Here is an 18,949-nt window from a genome sequence, read left to right as displayed (position 1 = left end):
GCACCATCTATCGAGGCAGAGGAATGATCAATGTTTCAGGATGAGACCCTCCCTCACAATGTCAACCATCCCTGTGATACAACAGAAGCTGCTTAGCCTGCTGTGTTCCTCCAGCAGTTTGTTTGCTCCACATTACTGCATCAGCAGTGTGTTGTATTTCTTGTCAACTTGACAGTTGCTGCTCATAGATAACCAAATAGCTTTTTTGCTCTGCTACAACTTCCTCCAGAACTACAACTTGGCTGTTTGTACCATGTCCACTACTGACATCTTGTACATTATTCAGCAGCTTTAACCCTCTTTGTATATCGACTTATAAGAATATCACTTCATCCAACATTTCATGAGGTATGATTGGCAGAGAAGTGTAATAGCAGTACAGGAAAGAATTTCTATATTTAATCCATGGATGTTTTCCACATCCAGCTACAGCTGATGGGAGATATAATTATCAAGATTTAGCCTTTGGCACTTAAACCAGTAACCTTCTATTTTTTACCATCATTTACATAATCAAGGCAAGGTGAAAGATCGTGACCAAATCCATTGATGTTTACATGCTTAGTTCATTCACCAACATAGGAGGCACATTCCGGACAAGGTGACCTCTCTTTAAAGTACCTATATTTTTATCACATTCAACTACTATGTTGACATGGACTTGTAGGGCTGAAGAATCTGTATACAAGCTGTTTTGCTCTATGACTCTATTGGATAAATGAAAAATACCTTCAGTATCTGAGCCAAGACTTTTCCCTGGACAAAATTTGCTTTATCCTCTATTGAACTGTCCTTTTTTTGACTGACCTTTTTCTAAAAGATTCTAGCACTCTTTCTTATTAATTGATAACTTTCAGATCTCAACACCTCCAAATCTTTGTAGTACAAAGAATTTGAGTATTCCTAACTATAGACCTATGCAGGAACTACAAGGGTCTCATTCTTACCAAGTAGCCTTCTGGTTTTTAGTGTAGAATTCCTCCTTTCCCTATATTTCCATTACAATCACTACTGTAATCTGCTGCTTCTCTGTCATGTTCAACCACTCCAAGCCTGCTCATTTTTAAGTAATAGTTCATTACTTGCTTTGAAGGATCTGGTCTGCAAAACATGATACTATGCTGGGTGATAATTTGCCGATCATAACCAGGAAAATAAATGATTAAATTCTAAACATTCATGCCAGCAATACCCAGATTACAATGTGTTCCTTAGATGGCAGTGGTCTGTTGGGATGAGTCATTAATTCAAAGCAAACTCTGGCACCTAACAGCTAAAATACTAAATTGGCTGAGCAGTCTATGCATTAGAGAATTTCTCAGAACATTGGTTAGGAAGCAAAAAATCAGCTTTTATTAAATTTTTAAATGTTTATCATTGCCAATTAAAGATGGGAATATCCACATATGGTTAAGAAGTCAAAATATAAAATGCAATTTATTTTAAAATCCCTTTTCTTGGGTTATTTAAAAGTGTGCATGTATTTTTGGGGTGGGGGAGTATTGTAAGTGGCTGGATAGTTCATTGATAACATTAATTACAACTCATTAAAAACTTACTAGACCATACAGAATTTCAAGGTATTTTACAGCAGCTTCAGTCCATAAAATACTGAAGTTATTTCCCTCCACTCCATTAGGGCTGGCTACAAAGAGTATAGCCTTGTATAGCACGGCAAGTGACTCACAGCAATTCTGGAATTTCCACCTTACACTCTACATTTCCAGAAATTACAGTGTTAATATCAAAATCAAACTGCTACAAGATCTAGGACAATATATTCAGATGTACAGTAGATTTCAGCTATTTGGTCTATTGGTTAATTGGGGAAGCTGCTGATTTAGAACAACTCAAAGAACAAAAACAAATGGAGAAAATAGCTGGGAATTTAGGACACTATGCCACTTAACAGGGACAGGGGACTTGCTGAGCAGTTTCTAACTAGTGTCAACCTTGTGTATATCGTATGTTCGTTAATCACTACACCGTGCTTAGAGCGAGCAGCTTTTAAATAGTGTCAGTTGTGTGTTTGTGTTCAAAAAGCAGTGATTTTTGTTACTGATAGTTGGCAATAAATAAGCAGCAAGACAATTGAGAACTGTTTTGCTCACCGCAGTTTCAAGTATTTAGTTTGGAGATGCCAGAAACAGCCGGCTGTGAAAATGAGACTATTTACTTAAACTACTTAGGAACTACAAAGAATTTGAAGATATTGACAATCATCTTGAATGTTACAATAAAAATAAAGATTTGGAAGATACAATCATCGATAACACTGTTTGAAGGCCATCCATTTTCTGCAACCAGGTGTGTGTGCTGATTGTGTTTATTTACAGTTAGTCAAAAGAACATGGCAGCATTATCTGGGTGAATTCCTCCATCGATAACTATTAGGAAATAATAGTTTTATAGTACTGTAGTAGTAATGTAGTGTTCTAATTTGTTCTGCATTTCATTTAACTACATAATTTGTAACTCAGCTAAACAACGGTTGGTCTTTTTTTAATATACATCTTTTTAACTATTTCTGTGAAACTTTGGCTATTTGGGGCAACTGTTTAATTGGGCCAAAATATACTGGTGCTGATGTATTCCAATTAACCAGAATCCACCGTATTTATGAATGGCATGGGGCATGTACTTTTTAAATCCAGAAAGTAGCTGCACTGAAAGCACCAAAACCCAAGTGCAAACCAAATCTGGGCTCGTTTCCATGAAGAGGAAATTAAGATAGAAAAAAAATTCATTTTACTCACTTTTAAGCTCACTTTTCGTTGGTTCTTCAAATCAGATAAGTTCTTCATATCCAAAACTGAGGCTTGGTAGACATGAGCAAAGGATCCCTCTCCAAGCAAATAAGATACCTGGTACACTTCATTTCCTAAAGAGGGGTAGGGTGAATATGGGGTATAAATATAGGTATAGGTATAGATACAGATACACAGGGGTGGGGTGGGGGTCGAGGAGAATGAAGAAAAAGAGTGTGGAGGGGGGAGGAAGGGGCAGATTAATGTGGGGAAATAAAATACATTAAAAAACAAAAACTATTTACTGAAGCACTGAAAATGGAATATTGAAAATTCAGCATCTCCAATGTATTCCAGCCTTCAATGAGATTATAGATAATTTTCACCAAACTTCCAGGTACCTATCTTGGTTCTATATAATGCAATTTAAAATACTAACAAAATTCAAGCAACCCCAATTGTAACCCTTCAATCTTAAATATACTCACTTGGAATGACTAAAGGCATACCGATAAGAACAATAGGTCACACAAAATGTGTTCTCCAATGAAATACAAATTTTTAAAGTTACTGTTGTGTGTTCAGCAACTTACCCAAGTGAATGTTGGATCTTGGCCTTACAGCAGGCATGTTGTCTTTGCAAGTCTTAAAAGAAGCGTAAGAACTCAGTGGTTTGGTTAGATTTGACAGAAGTTCATCAATAAGATTCTTATCCCAAGGATTTTTAATGATTACACCTGGAAAGACAGATGGAGAAAAGAAGCTTTCAATTCATTGCTAATTTAAATTCATTTGAAGTGATACACATTCAAACTGGCTTTGTTTGTATTAATATAGGCACAAGAAAAAGTGGCCTTCTTAGACTCCAAAAATTTCTAAATCTAAGGCACACTGTTCAGATAAAACAAAACTAAGGCAATGACCTATTCCACCTGAAGATCATAAAGTAGATTTTCACCTAGAAATCACCAGTATTTTCACTGGATCAATCTCTGCTCCCAATGAGGAAAACCCGAAATCCATCTCTGGCATGCATAAACTCAACTTCTTTGACTATGCCGTCTGTGCAGCCAGTTGTTCATGCTGCGCTGGTGGACCCTTCACATAGTCTAAAACGATGCAAATATGAACTTTCACACACTTTGCATGTTGAAGACTAGGAAATTCAGCTCTATCCAAGTGAATGGAAAGAAATGGATACAAACACAAGACATAGGAGTAGAATTAGGACACTCGGCCCATCAAATCAGCTCCACCATTCTACCATGGCTGATTTATTATATCTCTCAATCCCGTTCTCCTGCCTCCACCCTGGAACATTTGATGCCCTAACAAATTAAGAACATATCAAACTCTTCTTTAAATATACCCAATGATATGACCTGTCACCATCTGTGGCAATGAATTCCAGATTCACTACCCTCTAGCTAAAGAAATCCCTTCTAATCTCTGTTCTGAGGGACATCTTTGTATTCTGAGCTATGAACTCTGGTCCTAGACTTCCCCACTATAGGAAACATCCTCTCTACATCCACTCTATCTAGACCTTTCAATATTCAATAGGTCTCAATGAGATCTTGCCTCATTTTACTAAACTCTGCAAAACACTGAATCATACTCGTGAATCTCCTCTGGACCCTCTCCAATGCCACCTCATCTTTTCTTAGACAAGGGGCTCAAACTACTCACAAAACTCCAAGTGTGATGTGATCAATGCAAAGTTTAAGGAAGCTACTTACTTTTAAAATTTAATTGTAATTTTAATAATTCATTGCTATTTTTGATTGAAAATGTCAAAACATACACTGAAAATTGACATTTTGTATCTTTGAACCCTGAGCCTGAAGGCTGAACCACACTAGCTATTGAACTTCTGTACAAATCCAGACAGCCACTTGTGCTGGGAGAAGCACTGTGTTGGATCACCGTAATATGCTGGGAGCCAGTTGATATCTGAAACCAAACTGGAAAAGGGGACTGATGCAAGGAGATCACCAAGTATTTATTAACACATAATTGTGGATAAACAAATAACTCATTGCTTTCTGATATATACCTCACAAGATATTTTATTTCTAATTAACTTAGCACTGTGACTCTCACTCAAGGTCGCTAAACGTCAAGGTTTATCAGCAAACTGGAAAATATTCTGGCAGAAGTACATCTTTCCCCACCACCTACCATTCAGACTTAACTGTATTTCCAGAAGTTTCCATTGTTATTTCAGTCACTTCCCTTTCCATTAATTGATAGATTTTAAGTAACACAGTAAACTTATTATAGCTCTGCAGCAGTTTTACTTTAAAAACAAATACTGGTAAATGCTTCTAAAACAAACCAAGATATATTTAATAGACTTTCAAATTTACATAGTGTAGAATCCTTAGTAAAATATTTGAAGTTCTTGCAAATTAGAATGACAAGAAGAAAATAAAAACTATATTTTAGACTATGTTGCATAAACCTCTCTTGTATAACCAGTCATTAAATCTAATCCAACATTGTGCTGGAAGATTCTCAAATTTTCCCATTCATTTCCTACATTTTGTTTTTAGATCAATATTTGCTTTGACAGTTATATTATTCATGAACATAACTATACATTGCTAATATCTGTGATTTTATTACTTGCTTCAAACATAACTAACCACATTAACTTATACAAGAATATTAAAATCAAAGTGGCTCTTGAAAGTCCAACTTTCTGCGTGCAGCTCTGAAGAAAATCATCAAATATTCCCATTTAGGAAATCTACAGTACAATCGCAGTCATAAGTACTTCAGTAAGCAAAACTGTTACAAGGCATTAAAAAAATCCATCTTCAAAAATAGCAAACTCTGGGCTGCAGACCATCCAGGCAGTGAGTGCAGTTTCCCTTTAAAAATGTGCTGTCACCAGGCAAAAGTGAAATCCAGGCCCGAGGCCCCACTCCCTACTTACCTCATGGCTAATGAGCAGTCCATGGAAAATAAATCTGGAGATCTCAGAGCACTATTGTAATACCAGAGGGACATGGGTAATGCTGTGTACTTTGCTTCACAGAGGCATGGCTCATTATCAGCACACAGGACACAGCACTTCAGCCCGAGGGCTTCTCCTTCCACCAGCATCAGGTAAAGCAGGGTTGGCTAACCTTTTACATTCCATATGTCAATTTTTTCACACACGAGTTCAGATGCGCCATACAACTCTTGTACCCCCATTCAATTCTTGTAAAAATGTCTAAGTTCTTGTAGACTTATTTAGCATTTTTACATGATATATTGATTTACTATAACAAGATAAACATTACTTACCTTAACGAGACTTTTAACAATTATATTTTGTCTTCTTTTGATTTCCTCCTTTTTTCTTAATCACATATTCTTTCCGTAACTCAGACCCAAGCACTAGCTTAAGTTTTCCTTCTATTTCAGTCCGATGATGTGTTTTACAATGTCTATTAAGATCATGTCTTCTATTATGTGAGAAAGTGTTTTCACAAACAATGCACAACAGTTTTCCTGACGGACCCGCTATAAATACGAACCTATTTTCCCACTGTTCACTGAATTCATGCTTACTATCACGTTCTGCTTTTCTTTTAATCATTTTGTTTTGCACTGTGATGGGTAACTGAATGTAAAAACAAGGCTTAATTTTCGAAAAAGTACAAAACTGCAAATGTTCACAAAGGGCAAATAAAGCAAAACTCTGTAGTGCACGAATTGCAAACTGACTGGCAAAAACCTGTGGTGCACTATTGGTGCAGACGTCTGGCGCCTCCGGATCAAACGTGTATTGAACAGTTATAGAATAAATGCAGAGCAAAAGTCCTTCTTTACTAGTTTGACTCATTGAACATTTTTTTAAAATTGAAAATAGATTAATGCGAAAAATAACATTTGCCAAATGATGTGCACAAAATGATAAAATTGCTAAAAAATAATTGCTAAGTTTTAGATTTATTCTCATTAAAACCTATTTCTAGCTCTAAGCTACTTGAATTCCTGTTATTGATTTATTTTTTTACAGATCAGTTTTTGGTTAATACCTTTTGCATGAGTAGGCTTACTTTTTTTTTTATTATCATCACTGGGGTGCAATGTGCCACAGATTGGCCATCCCCAAGGTAAAGGGAGTTGTGGCATTTGCTTATTAACTCATTATAGTGCACAGATGTGGTGGTTCTGTCTCAGTCCTGCTTGCCCCCTACCACGTGGAACATCAAGCAGTCAAGTGTCACCTTCTTTATCTGCCGGAGTTCTCCACCACCACCCTGGCTGCAAGTGTACGTTCCAGCCCTGGCCACCACAGGGCTGGCACTGGAGAAGCTGAGCACCATGATCAGCAGTCACAAGACAACACAGCCTGGTGCTTCCCAGTCACTGCAGGAGACTTCAGCCTGAAAAAATCTCTGACCAACTATTCTCAATGTCACCTGCAGAACTGGAAGAGCCGAGACATTTGACCACTCTTACACCGCCATCCAGATTGCTAACACGGGATTTGTCATCCTGTACACGCAGGTGTGATCAACTGGCAGACTACGGACTGCAACATAAGTGGATGCACATTACCATTACATCCCACAAGGAGAAATTTAATATCATAAATGACTGCAATGCTTCACTGCCTGACGAGCTGAACATCTCTTATACACATTTTGAAAGAGAATAAAATGAAACCTGGGTCAATCCCTGCATCATCTGGTAATCTACTGCATCTGATTTCTGAATGGACAATGAACCCATGAACACTATCTCACTTTTTTTTCCCCACTGCTTATTTAATTTTAATATATACTTATTATAATTTATAGGTTTTTAATTATTATGTACTGCAATGTACTGTTGCTGCAAAACAACAAGTTTCATGACATATACCAGTGATATTAAACCCGATTCTGAACCAGTGATATCCATCTCAGAGGCCAATCTCAGTACACCTTTCAAGTTGGTGAACCTTCACAAAACAATAGCCCCTGATGGTGTATCTGCCTGGGCTCTGAAAACTTCTGCTAATCAAATGTTCAAGGATATCCTCAGCCTCTCACTGCTGCGGTTGGAGGTTTCCACCTAGTTCAAAATGGTGTCAGTCATACTGGTGTTGAAGAAAGCAGGGTGAGCTGCCTCAATTATCATCACTAATAGCACCCACATCTACTGTGATGTAGTGCTTTGAGAGGATGGTCACGGCTACAATTAACTCCTGCCTGAGCAAGAGCCAGGGCCCACTACAATTTGCCTAATCTCACTGGCTCTCCACTTGGACAACAGCAATACCCACGTCAGGCTGCTGCTTATTGATTACAGCCCAGCATTCAGCATCATCATCCCCTCAGTATTAATCAACAAGCTTCAAAACCTGGGCCTCTCTACCTCCCTCTGCAGTTGGATTCTTCACTTCCTCATCTGCAGACGAGACAGTGCAGATCGGAAGTGACATCTTTTCACTGATGATCAACGCAGACACATCAAGGATGCAGGTTTAGCCCACTTCTCTACTCTCCTGATTGTGTGGCCTGGCACAGCTCAAATGCCATCTATAAATTTGCCAATGATACCACTTGCTTGCAGAACCTCAGATGGCAACAAAGAGGTGTGCATGAGTGAGATGGATCAGCTGGTTGAGTGATGTCGCAAAAACCTTGAACTTAACATCAGTAAGGCTAAGGAATTGATTGTGGACTTCAGAAAGGGGAAATTGGACTCCTGCTATCCTTTATATCCTCAACTTAGATTGGTACAGACATCATCTCACTAACATTGTCTTTTTCATTGATCAGTTATGGAAGAGCATCCGGCCATTAAACCCAACAAAACCTCTCAGCTCTAATTTCCACAATATAATTGAATAGTGTTCAACTTTGTTGTCATGGGCACATGTACCCAGAGTACAAATACTATGAAAATTTATGTTTTGCAGAAGCAACAGTGTACAATACAAACATAAAATTACACAACAAAACAAACAGCACTGCACTGCTGGGTGCTTAACGTACAAGGATTGTATCAAAAGGACAAGAAGATAGGCAGAAGGGTGGTGTGGCTTTTGATAAAAACTGAAATCAGATCATTAGAAAGAGTGACATAGGGACAGAAGATGTTGAATTGTTGTGGGTGGAGCCAAGGAACTGCAAGGGTAAAAAGACCACCAAACAGTAGCAGTGATGTGGTCTACAAATTATATCTGGAGATAGAAAATGCATGCTAAAAGGGCAATGTTACAATAGTCATAAGGAATTTCAAAATACAGGTAGATTGGGAAAATAAGGTTGGTGCTAGAGTCCAAGAGAGGGAGTTTCTAGAATGTCTACGAGATGGGTTTTTTTTGAACAGCTCGTGGATGAGTTCACTCATGGATCCACTAATTCTGGATTGGGTGTTGAGCACGAAACCCAGATTGACTAAAGTGCTTTAAGTGATCACAATATTTGAGAAGGAGAACCTAAAGTCACATGTATCAGTATGGAAGTGGAGTAAAGGGAATTAGAGGCATCAGAGAGGAACTAGCCAAAATTGATTGGAAAGAACACTGGCAGGGATGACAGCAGAGCAACAATGGCTGGAATTGCTGGAAGCAATTCTGCAGGCGCAGGATGTATACATCCCAAAGAGGAAGAAGACACAATATAAGAGGCAAGATGACACAACTGTGGCTAACAAGAGAAGTCAAAGTCAACATAAAAGCCACAGGGAGAGCATATAATGAGCAAACATTAGTGGGAAGTTAGAGAATTAGGAAGCTTTTAAAACCAAAAGAAGGCGACTGAAAAAGTCATTGAGGAAAAGATGTAATACGAAGGTAAGCTAGAGGATATCTGAGGTTTCTCCAGATACATGAAGCGTAAAAGAGAGGCAAGAGTGAATATCAGCCACTGGAAAATAATGCTAGTGAGGTAGTAATGGGGGACAAGAAAATGACAAAGTGAGTAAGAACTTCATATCACTGTGGAAGACACTAGCAGTATGCCAGAAGTTTGAGAGTGTCAGCAGGCAAAAGTGTGTAAAGTTGCCATTGTTAAGGAGAAGACTCTTGGGAAACTGAAAGCTCTGAAGATAGACGAGTTGCCTGGACCAGTAGGTGTACACCCCAGGGTTCTGAAATAGGTGGCTGAAGAGATTGTGGAGACATTAGTAATGATCTTTCAAGAATCAATTGATTCTGGCATGGTTCCAGAGGACTGGAAAACTGCAAATGCAGTCCGCTCTTCAAGGAGGAAAGAAATTATAGGCCAGTTAGTCTGACCTCAGAGGTTGGGAAGATGTTGGAGTCGATTGTTAAGTACATGGCTTCAGGGTACTTGAAGGCGCAAGATAAAATAGCCCATAGTCAAGAAGTACACTTGGACAAATTAGGAGAATGGGCAAAGAAGTGGAAGATGGAATACAATGTTGGTAAGTGTATGTTCATGCACTTCGATTAAGAATTAAAAGCATAGACTATTTTCTAGGTAGAGAGAAAATTCAAAAATCTGTAGTGCAAAGGGACTTGGGAGTCCTTGTGCAGGATTTCCTGAAGGCTAATTTGCAGGTTGAGTCTGTGCTGAGGAAGGCAAATGTGGTGCTAGCATTCATTTCAAGAAGACTGAAGGATGTAATGTTGAGGCTTTATAAAGCACTGAGGCCTCACAGAGTATAGTGAGCAGCTTTGGGCCCCTTATCTAGGGAAAGATGGGCTAACATTGGAGAGGGTCCAAAAGAGGTTCACGAAAATGATTCCAGGATAGAAAGGCTTGTCTATGCAGAGTGTTTGATGACTCTGGTCCTGTACTCACTGGAATTCAGAAGAACGGTGACCTCACTGAAACCTATTGAATGTTGTAAGGCCTCCATGGAGTGCATGTGGAGAGGATGTTTCCTATGGTGTAGGAGTCTAACCAAAGAAGACAGCCTCAGAGTGAAGGGGAGCTCTTTTAGAATGGAGATGAGCAGGAATTTATTTAGCTAGAGAATGGCAAATCTGTGGAATCTGGAATCAGAGCATGAAAGGATACACGAAAGAGGCAGGAGATTGGGGCTGAGGGGGAAAATGGATCAGCCATGATGAAATGGCAGAGCAGACTCAATAGGGCAAATAGCCTAATACAGCTCCCATATCTTATGGTCTTACTTCTCATCAAATTTGAATTGAATTATCCATTTTCTTCAATTTTGCCCTAAACATAGCTGTTCATAATCTACCACATTTTAACTTATCACCTTGTCAGTAACCAACAACTTGCCAGTAATCAAGAATGGCTCCAACACCCAATGCAGGAAATCACAGCTTCTTTAACCTTAAATACTTCTACTGTTTTGCCCCACTTGCAGTCTTTCAACTGTCACATCAAATGGAACATGTAAGTAGTTTATCTAATCACATGGAATCTATATTCTACTAAAATTCTCGTGCACTGTTTGTGACCTCCAATTAGCCCAAATAGTGCACTACAGTGGCACTTCAGTGACTAAATCAACTTAAAATGCGCTAACTTACAGAATGCATGCAAAGTTCATGGTTATATATTCGTATAAAATTGCTCACTTGTCAATCACCAGGCTCCGCTTTCCACAACCCAAGCCGATTACACCTTTCATGGAAACCGTGACGCGACACCACAACACGCGCATGGTCAACCTCAGCAGCAACACCAACTGCAGCAAAAGGACAGGGCTATCACGTCCATTTAGGAGAGCATCAACCACATCATCAAGAAAAATCAGCATCTTGGAAGCTTTGGTGTTACTGCTTCGTATCTTCTATCCAGCATTAGGGTTATAAAAAAATATGGACAGCCTAATTATGCCGTGTGGAAAGAGAAGGGGGATGTTATGCACGACTCGCATGGTGTAACATTTTTGCTGATGGTTATGGAGAAGATTTGTCAAGTTTCAGTTGAAGAGAAACATGCAATTGAGTGAGGGAGAAGGACGATATTCTGAGTTCTTATTGTTTGTATTAATATAGGCATAAGAAAAAGAGAAGACAAGATTAAGAAAAATGAAAACAATGAAATTAAATTACCAGAAGAAATTATTCTGCCAGCAAAAACTATGGAAGAATGCATTGATTTCATCTACCCTGACATTCGACAATCCTGCAGAACTGTTCTCGAGGAATTCTATCTTAGTTCCTCTCAATGAAATGATGCAAAAAGTAAACTTCACATGCATTAGACGCTTCCCTGGTATCAGAGTACTGTTCCTTCAATGCCGAAGTGAAGGAGCTTCTGCCACTCATTTTCCAACAGAATTCCTTGATTCGGTCGAACTCTCTGGATTACCACATTAACTGGAATTCAAGAGGGGATCTCCCATCATTTCAATGAGGAACTTGGGATCCACCAAGGCTTTGCAATGGAACGCGAATGATGGTGGAAGAACTGCACGACAATCTCATTGTAGCAGAGATAAACATTGGTGCTTTCATAAATGATATTGTCATGATCCCAAGAATTACTCTCAATTTATCAGAAGGGGAAGAAGTCCCTCTTCAGCAGAGCCAGTTCCCGAAACAGTCATGATTTGCGATGACTATACATAAGGCGCAAGGCCAAATCATGGAGAATGTGCTGATTTATCTGGAGAAACTGTTATTCCAGCATGGTCAGCTGTATGTGGCTTTAAGCTGGGGAAAAAGAAATTAAAATGCTAGCGTATTCTTGAAGGGTGGCAGATCAACCAGAAGTGTTGTCATCAAAAGTGTCCTTCATTAAACGAGGAGGAGCTACATTTGTCTTGCTACGCGTCTTTCTTCTTTAATAAACTGAGTTTCTCTTGCTTAATTTCCAAAGCACACCACATCAGACTGCACTACCTTTCTCTCAAAGGGTGCCCCAACAGGGTCACCTGGTTGTCTAGTTTTCTAGCTAAATGCAGACTTCTTTACCTCAGCACTTCAACTCTCAATTGCCAATCTCAACCACTCACAATCTCCTGTTTGTAATGCCTTGAACATTTTGTACAAAATTAAACGAGTGCATTGTTTAAGAATATTTAGAAAGAAGAGAACATAAGAAAGAATTTAATGCTAATACCACTCTTGTGGAAAACTCAATTAAATTACATAGATCCTCATACACATTTACAATTCCCCGACTTTTAACGAAGCATGAGGTGAACAGTCAGATTTACCAGTCTCATTTGGAGTTTTGTTCGGCTCCTCATCAAACTGTAGATCACTGCAGTGCATTTCCTTTAGACAACAAAATGACTGTTCAGGTTTGAGACATTCTTCTTCAGGGCTAAGCAGTGTGCACGACTCTAGTCTCTTCTCAACCACCTGAAATTCCTCAGAGATTGGCAGTTCACTGGATGAATTCCGATTAATGCCAAGGACAAAAGCAGGGTCTGTTAAGTGATTGATGGGTTCGAAGCCCAGATCCTGAACTGAACTGTACAAAATTTGAGGATAGGGACAAGGGGAAGAAAATATATAATGATCACCAATAAAATTTGTTTTGATTGAGGAACAATGACTTAGGGAGATTACTATCTTCCTGAATACACCGTTTTATTTATGCAATTTATGTAAATATCAAATATCACAATTCTAAAATGTTCTTTAAACAACTTTTTCTGAAAATTCCACAAAGAATAATAATAAAAAATCTAAAAGATCTTTTAAAATTAAATCCCAATATTTCAGATAAACTTGAGCAACTTTAAATTCCTACCTATATTTTCTGAGTTTGGCATGCTGAATGCATTCCTCTTCTGATGAACGAAGAACCGTGAACTCATGATCTTTAATTTGCGGGTTTTCTAAAAGAATAATTAAAGTTCATAACTGCATTTCTATGACAGAGTAAATAAGAGTGTATTTGCAGCCTAAAACTTCAAATCTTTGCTTACCTTGTTGATCTTCACCATAAAAGGGAATGTTACTTTCACTACATTCCTCAGAATCTCGCTTTGGACACCGTGGGACCCCATAGAAAGGAGTTGATGCTAATGGTGCCGGAAAGGTAAAACCCTCTGTGACATTTGGATTTATCGTCAGGGTTTTGTTATCACACACAGCCCAAATAGCTTGCTCATTAACTTCCTGAGCAAAAGTTGAAAAAGCAAGTTAGATAGCAAAAAGATTTATACATGTCACACAACTTTCCTAGCAAGGGAACTGTGGCAATATTGTCAGTTTACAGGGACTTAAAAAAAAAAAAAAAATTATTAGTGCCTTACACTGAAAAACACTGAATTAGCATGTTTTACTCTTCATTCAGTGTCAGGGGTGGGGGGAAATTTTATATCACAATGATCATGTGACATCATAAAGTGGCTTAAACCAAAAAAAATGAAAATACTTATGAAATACACAGGAAAGATACAAGCATAAGTGGAATACCTCCAGTAAATCCGAGAAAGATTATCCTAATCAGTGATTTTATTTATTAAATTTTTAACTAGAATTACTCAGGAGGTACTTGACCAAGATATATTTAATGTTTGGTCTGTACTAAGCAACTTTAAGATACAAATTTCATCACCTCTCTTACAGTTCTGATGAGTTAGAGAGACACACACTAAGAAAAACAAGCTCTTTAACCCATCGTCCCTTGAAGAATGAATTGGGTGAAATTGTTATGGGAAACAGAGAAATGGCAGAAGAATTTAATAAATACTTTAGATCTGTCTTCACTAGGGAAGACACAAGCAATCTCCCAGATGTATGGATGGGCCAAGGACATAGGGTAATAGAGGAAATGAAACAGCTTGACATTAGGAAGGAAACGGTGCTGAGTAGACTGATGGGACTGAAGGCTGACAAATCCCCAGGTCCAGATGGTCTGCATCCTAGGGTACTAAAGGAGGTGGCTCTGGAAATTGCGGATGCATTGGTAATCATTTTCCAATGTTCCTTAGATTCAGGATCAGTTCCTGAGGATTAGAGAATGGCTAATGTTATACCACTTTTTAAAAAAGGAGGGAGGGAGAAAACAGAGAACTATCGTCCCGTCAGCCTAACTTCAGTAGTGGGGAAGATGCTAGAGTCCATTATTAAAGATGAAATAGTAGCATATCTAGATAGCAGTGATAGGATTGGGCCGAGCCAGCATGGATTTACCAAGGGCAAATCATGCTTGACTAATCTATTGGAGTTTTTTGAGGATGTAACCAGGAAGTTAGACAAGGGAGATCCAGTGGATGTAGTGTACCTATATTTTCAGAAGGCATTTGATAAGGTCCCACATAGGAGATTGGTGGGTAAAATCAGAGCTCATGGCATTGGGGGGAAGATATTGACATGGATAGAAAACTGGTTGGCAGATAGAAAGCAAAGGGCAACGGTGAATGGGTGTTTCTCGGAATGGCAGGTGGTGACCAGTGGAGTGCCACAGGGCTCGGTATTGGGACCACAGCTGTTTACGATTTACATCAACGATTTAGATGAAGGCACTGAGAATAACATCAGCAAGTTTGCTGATGATACCAAGCTGGGTGGCAGTGTGACATGTGATGAGGATGCTAGGAGATTTCAGGGTGACTTGGATAGGCTGAGTGAGTGGGCAGATACTTGGCAGATGACGTTTAATGTGAGTAAGTGTGAGGTTATCCACTTTGGGAGTAAGAACAGGAAGGCAGATTATTATCTGAACGGTGTAGAGTTAGGTAAGGGAGAAATACAAAGAGATCTAGGAGTCCTTGTTCATCAGTCACTGACGGTGAATGAGCAAGTGCAGCAGGCAGTGAAGAAGGATAATGGAATGTTGGCCTTTATTACAAAAGGAATTGAGTACAAGAGCAAGGAAATCCTTTTGCATTTGTACAGGGCCCTGGTGAGACCAGACCTGGAGTATTGTGTACAGTTTTGGCCTCCAGGGTTAAGGAAGGACATCCTGGCTGCAGAGGAAGTGCAGCGTAGATTCACAAGGTTAATTCCTGGGATGTCTGGACTGTCTTTAACCTCTCTGCGAGAGGCTGGACGTACACGCTGGAATTAAGGAGATTGAGAGGGGATCTGATTGCAACATATAAGATTATTAAGGAATTGGACAAGACAGAGGCAGGAAATATGTTCCAGATGCTGGGAGAGTCCAGTACCAGAGGGCATGGTTTGAGAATAAGGGGTAGGTCATTTAGGACAGAGTTAAGGAAAAACTTCTTCTCCCAGAGAGTTGTGGGGGTCTGGAATGCACTGCCTCGGAAGGCAGTGGAGGCCAGTTCTCTGGATGCTTTCAAGAAGGAGCTAGATAGGTATGTTATGGATAGGGGAATCAAGGGATATGGGGACAAGGCAGGAACCGGGTATTGATAGTAGATGATCAGCCATGATCTCAGAATGGCAGTGCAGGCTCGAAGGGCCGAATGGTCTACTTCTGCACCCAATGTCTATACTGGGTGTCAACCACCCATTTTAATTTTTTTTTCTCCCATCATTCTCACCAACCCCTCTGAGAATCTACCCCCATACATGAGGGACAATAAACCATCTTTGGGATGTAGGAGGAGAATGGGCCATCCACAGAAGCACAGTGAGAATGTGCCTCGCAAACTACAGCTGAAGTTAGTATTAAAGTCAGGTCTTTGGCACTGTGAGGCAGCAGCCTGACCAGCTGCACTACTCTGCTGTCAGTTTGGCTCAGGAAGTAATAGTTTTGTTTCTGCTGTTGGAACCTTTAAACTTCAGCCACCTAGTTGGAGGAAATCAGCTGTGGTCAAACCTGGAGAGGGATGGGCTCTGTCAGGTTTTAGATGCCCAAGACACACCTCATGATGAGCACACCAAAAAGCAATTTCACACCAGATCGGTCGCAACCCGGGTTACCAACAACCACGCTATCTGTCTCACATCAGGGTGGGCGCGATAAATGTGCTACTGGTGATTTGATACAGAAGATCAGTGGCAGACAGTAACATCACAATTGCCACATGGAATGCAAGAACGCTGAACCAAGCAGGGAAACTCAAGGAACTCGCGCATGAGATGGAAAGATACAACTGGCTCCTCCTTGGGCTCTGTGAAGCCAGATGGAAGAATGCTGGAGAAGTGCACACCAAGGAAGGACATGTATTCTATTATAGCGGAGAAGAGAAGAGACATGAAAATGGTGTAGGGTCCCTAGTCAACAAATCCATCAAGAACGCTGTCCTAGGATGCCAACTAGTGTTTGGCAGGCCGATGACCATCTGCCTGCGGGTAAAGCCATTCAACATCACAGTGGCACAAGCCTACGCCCCAACAACACACTACGACGATGAACACATTGAAGAATTCTATAAGAAACTACAAGATGTCACCGACAAGGTGGACAAAAAAAAAGATATGTTGATCATTCAGGGTGACTCGAATGCCGAAGTGGGCAGAGAGTCACAAGATGATTGGGGGAATCTCATCAGCCCCTCATACAGTGACACCTCCAATGAGAGAGGACTACGCCTCCTGAAATTTGCCAGTTATAAAAACGTGCTGCTGTCAAACACACTTGCAGAGCACAAAGCATCCCAAAGATGGGCCTGGCCATGTCCCCAATGGTCAACATCACCAGATTGACTACATTCTGGTGTAAAGATGGCACAAGTCCAGTGTGAACAGACTAAAAACCAGAACATTCCCAGGAGCAGATGTGGGCAGTGACCATGCCCTTGTCATGATGAACATCAGAGTGCGCTTGAGGGGAATCAACAAGCCAAAAAACAGCCAGCTGAGATTTGACTTTGAAAAACTGAAAGACCTGGCCATCTCTGAAGAATTTCAGGCAATTGGGGGGGAAGTTTGCACCAATACTCCTCCTTGATGAAGGCCTGGTGACCACCACAAATAACTTTAACAGTGATGACGGTGACACAAGAAAGAAATTAAAGATAAACACACAGCAGAGGAAAGAACAGAATACGGGAAAATCAACAAGGAAATCAGGATGGAATTGAAGGAAGCAAAGCAAAGGTGGATAGCTGAACAATGTGCAGATATTGAAGGCAGCCTCTCCAACCACAACTCAAGGAAGGCATTCCAACTGGTGAAATATCTTACCAAAGAAAACAAGCCAAAGTGAACGCCATCCAAGACAAAAATGGCAAAAGTCTCACAGAAGAAAAGGAAATAATGGAAAGGTGGACAGAGTACAGTACAGCTACCAGAGCAAAGGGGATCCAAACTTCCAATGAGGGTAACTATCCAATCATGCATGAAGAAGTTGAAGCCGCAATACGATCACTGAAGTGGGGGAAGTCAGCGGGAGTTGACAACATCCCTGCTAAACTGCTGAAGCATGGAGGAGAGGCCACAATAGACATGCTTACCACCATCTGCAATAAGATCTGGCAGACAAGTGAATGGTCGACACCTTGGATTCAGTCGCTGAATTGTGCTTCCCAAGAAAGGAAATCTCGAACTTTGCCAAAATTACCGTACCATCAGTTTGATCAGCCATGTAAGCAAGGTAATGCTCAGAATCATCTTGAACAGACTGAGGCAGAAGACTTCATTGCCGAGGAACAAGCAGGCTTCTGTAAGGGCAAAAGCACCCCTGAGCAGATTTTCAACTTCCACACCGTCTGTGAGATACACCTTCAGCACCAGAGAGAGTTCTACCACGTCTTCATAGACTTCAAGAAGGTGTTTGACAGAGTCTGGCATAATGCATTATGGGTCATCATGCAGAAATTCAACATGGGGCAGAAGCTGATTCATACAATCTATCAGCTTTATGCCATAGCAACTAGTACAGAACTCGCTCAGGACACCATCGGGGAGTGGTACCATACTTCTGTAAGAGTCCGTCAGGGCTGCCTCCTCTCCCCCACTCTCTTCAACATCTTCCTGGAACGGATTATGAGTGATGCCCTTGAAGATCACGTGGGCACAGTAGGCATCGGAGGGAGGAACATCACAAACCTTAAGATTTGCTGATGACATTGATGGACTTGCAGGAAAAGAGGACAAACTGGCCAACCTGGTCAGCCATCTTGACAGAGCCTCCACAAAGTTTGGAATGGAAATAAGTGCCGAGAAAACCAAGCTCATGGCAAATGCCAACGGTGCCATCACAACAGACACCTGAGTCCATGGTCAAACTTGAGACAGTGCAGTAGATCAAATACCTGGGGGCAATCATCAGTGATGAAGGATCAAGACCAGAAGTCCTGGCAAGAACTGCACAGACAATGACTGCACTATCCAAACTCAAGACAATATGGAGGGACAGCAACATCACCATGAAGTACAAGATCAGACTCCTGCGTACATTGGTATAATCCATCTTCCTGTACACATGTGAGACACGAACCCTCACAGT

At 40.3% G+C, this 18,949-nt stretch overlaps 1 protein-coding gene across 2 annotated transcripts in view; it reads right to left on the bottom strand.

Moving 5' to 3' along the window:
• The window catches only part of bub1 (BUB1 mitotic checkpoint serine/threonine kinase), a 52,790-nt gene that overhangs the window by 6,627 nt on the left and 27,214 nt on the right, over nucleotides 1-18,949 (bottom strand). For both annotated transcript variants that reach the window (XM_059982897.1, XM_059982898.1), the window contains exons 16-20: nucleotides 13,566-13,758; nucleotides 13,388-13,475; nucleotides 12,846-13,105; nucleotides 3,341-3,484; nucleotides 2,757-2,881 (exon numbers count right to left, since the gene is read on the bottom strand). In XM_059982897.1, coding sequence (XP_059838880.1) covers nucleotides 2,757-2,881; nucleotides 3,341-3,484; nucleotides 12,846-13,105; nucleotides 13,388-13,475; nucleotides 13,566-13,758 — 810 coding nt within the window. The remainder of the gene's footprint in view (nucleotides 1-2,756; nucleotides 2,882-3,340; nucleotides 3,485-12,845; nucleotides 13,106-13,387; nucleotides 13,476-13,565; nucleotides 13,759-18,949) is intronic.

Source organism: Hypanus sabinus, chromosome 10, assembly GCF_030144855.1.
Source record: "Hypanus sabinus isolate sHypSab1 chromosome 10, sHypSab1.hap1, whole genome shotgun sequence".
Classification (NCBI taxonomy): Eukaryota; Metazoa; Chordata; class Chondrichthyes; order Myliobatiformes; family Dasyatidae; genus Hypanus; species Hypanus sabinus.
This window is presented reverse-complemented; position numbering and strand designations above follow the sequence as displayed.